At 41.7% G+C, this 2,607-nt stretch overlaps 1 protein-coding gene across 2 annotated transcripts in view; it reads left to right on the top strand.

Moving 5' to 3' along the window:
- The window catches only part of LOC116696189 (nesprin-2), a gene marked incomplete at its 5' end in the record, with an annotated part of 139,700 nt that overhangs the window by 111,849 nt on the left and 25,244 nt on the right, over window positions 1-2,607 (top strand). For both annotated transcript variants that reach the window (XM_032526998.1, XM_032526997.1), the window contains 1 exon segment: window positions 2,085-2,247. In XM_032526998.1, the coding sequence (XP_032382889.1) occupies window positions 2,085-2,247 (163 nt within the window).

The raw sequence follows: 2,607 nt of genomic DNA, 5'->3' as shown, positions 1-2,607 counted from the left end.
CACACACACACACACACACACACACACACACACACACACACACGTCTGCATTCTTTACACGCTGTAAGATATGTTTGTGAACTGACCTGAGAGCTGAACTGGAATGCAGTCTCTCACTCAGATGTAGGTCAGCCTGTAATGGCTCCTGTTGTGTCATACGTGAGAATGATAGCAGCACTTCCCACACGCTATGCAGAGCTGCCCCAGAGCTAATCTGCGGCATTGTGTTAACAATGGCAGGGTGATGGGTGTGTTTGTCACTGTGGAAGGCCACGCTAGACATTTCTGCACCATGATGTGAGGATGTGTTGACACACTGCATCTCAAAGTGTCCCCACGTCTTTCACGTCAGACAGAAAGTGCATCAGATGTGTTTAAACTGGGAAAATGGCTTCTCTTCAATTTCAGTTCAATTGATTTTAATAGTCTTTGGACAACAATGGAGCTCTATGGCACAGAGGAAGAGGATATATCACACTCTGATACACACACAATACGTGTTAGTGGATACATTAGTGTTTTCATGGAAAGCATATTGTCAATGAGAAAAATGTAAAATATCCCCTGCCGATGTAAGAGACTGTAAAAAATCTTCGCAATGTTAAAACTATAGTGCAGAACTATTTTAAATTAATGAATGTCTGTTACATTGAAGAAATTGCCAAATTAGTTGCTAATTACACCCATCAGCTCCACAAAACTCTCTCTGTATTCCTCAGTCTGGCTATGTTTACAAAATGGTGTAGTCCTGCGACATTTGTGCTCTAAAGCTTGAGTGATGTCTTTTACATCACCTCTACCAAACATTGAGAGACTGTGGTCTGGACCTACTATATCTGTAAAGTGTCCTGAGATAACTTTTGTTATGATATAAAACTATAAACTTTGGGAACAAAGAAAACATTAAAATTACAAGATAATCACCTCTTCTAAAGAGTCCAGCTACTGGCAAGCGGGTGGAGGGGGGTGGGGTGCAATCACCAAAGGCTTGCGCCATGTGGACAGTGTTGTTGTCATTACATAGAATTGCTCATGTGGACGACAGAAACAATGAACTATAGCTTTAAAGCTTTAGGTTTGCACAAGGTTTTGATATTAATGAACATTCAAGCCGTTGCCAAACGAGTTGCTAATTGTTCTGTATTTCTCAGTATGGCTATGTTCAGCAACTTTCGTGCATAGAAACTCCAGTGAAGACCAATTACAGCTTATGAAAAGTCCCTCATGTTTTTTCAATCCCCCGTGTCCTTAATGCATACTAGCAACTGCGTGGAGGAGGGGTGGGATTACGTGCACTACCACGTAAGGCTGCATTATGTGAATGCAGCGATGGTTTTGTTGTTATTACTCACCTCATGGGGGAGACAGAAACTACTCACTATAGCTTTAAATAAAAAATATGCACAAATTGCTGATTTAACCCTCAGGAATCTGCAGGAAAGATGTAAATTGAGTATATTAGAGCTGTATGAACGTTTTAATTAATTTCATAAAAGAGTAGTAACACCTAGGTCTGGGTATCGTTTAAATATTTCTCGTACCAATACAGTGACTTCGATACCAGCTCCCAAATGTTCTTTTTTTCAATCCCAATTTTATAAAACAAAGAGAAATTACAACATAACACGTTACAGCACAAATCTTTTTGTTTATTTTCCAGCTCCTACTATGTGAACGCTTTCTTTCTGTGTAACGTAGAGTTTTTTTCTGCCTGCCTCTACAACGTGTAACACTAAATAGCCAATCACAAACATTATTAGCATTCTGCATGTATACTGGCTCACAGACACTATTGAGATCTACTCCCAAGGTATTAAAATTGGGTATTGAATGACAAGGAATTTTTTGATACTCAATACTTTAGAGGCAATTTGGTTGGTGCCTAAAAAGTATTGAATTTGGTATCCAGACCTAGTAACACCCCAGGAGGATATGTTGCCAGGTTTGTTCTTGTGCAGGCTTTTCTTCAAACTAGTTATGTAGAAGAGAGGAAGATCAGAGGAACAAAAGTTTCAGCTTTCATCATCTCTGACCAGCTAAACTCCAGCGACACCTTATATAACGTGACATTTTTCCCTCTGCAGGGTGAGGAAGCTAAAGGAGACACTGGTGACGGTGCAGCAGCTGGATAAGAACATGAGCAACCTGCGGACGTGGCTGTCTCGCATCGAGGCAGAGCTGGCCAAGCCGCTGGTCTACAACGTCTGCCACAGCGACGAGATCCAAATGAAACTGGCTGAGCAGCAGGTAGGCCGAGGGGGGGGGGGACAGGAGGCAGGAGTATAGTTGAAGGAAGGTTTATTACATCTACATTTATCTATATCCGAATTGTTCATGTGCCGCCGGAAATTCCTCCGGATGTCCTTCATTTTGGCCGGATGTCTTTTTTACCTTCTAAACTCCGGTCAATTTATGGGGACTATGGTTAACTGCTCTCTCTGCAGGGTAAATCTAAACAACCTTTAAACGTACACATTCCACCAAAACAAGTTTCTTCCAGAGGCTGTTTTGCAGAGGCCCCGTTGCTCTGTCAGTCGCTTAGCACCGCCCATGAAGATTGTGATTGGTTTAAAGAAATGCCAATAAACCAGAGCACGTTTTTCTCCC

The sequence above is a fragment of the Etheostoma spectabile genome, chromosome 9, assembly GCF_008692095.1.
Source record: "Etheostoma spectabile isolate EspeVRDwgs_2016 chromosome 9, UIUC_Espe_1.0, whole genome shotgun sequence".
Lineage (NCBI taxonomy): Eukaryota > Metazoa > Chordata > Actinopteri > Perciformes > Percidae > Etheostoma > Etheostoma spectabile.
The sequence above is the reverse complement of the archived record's forward strand: the minus strand, read 5'-3'. Positions and strand labels throughout refer to the sequence as shown.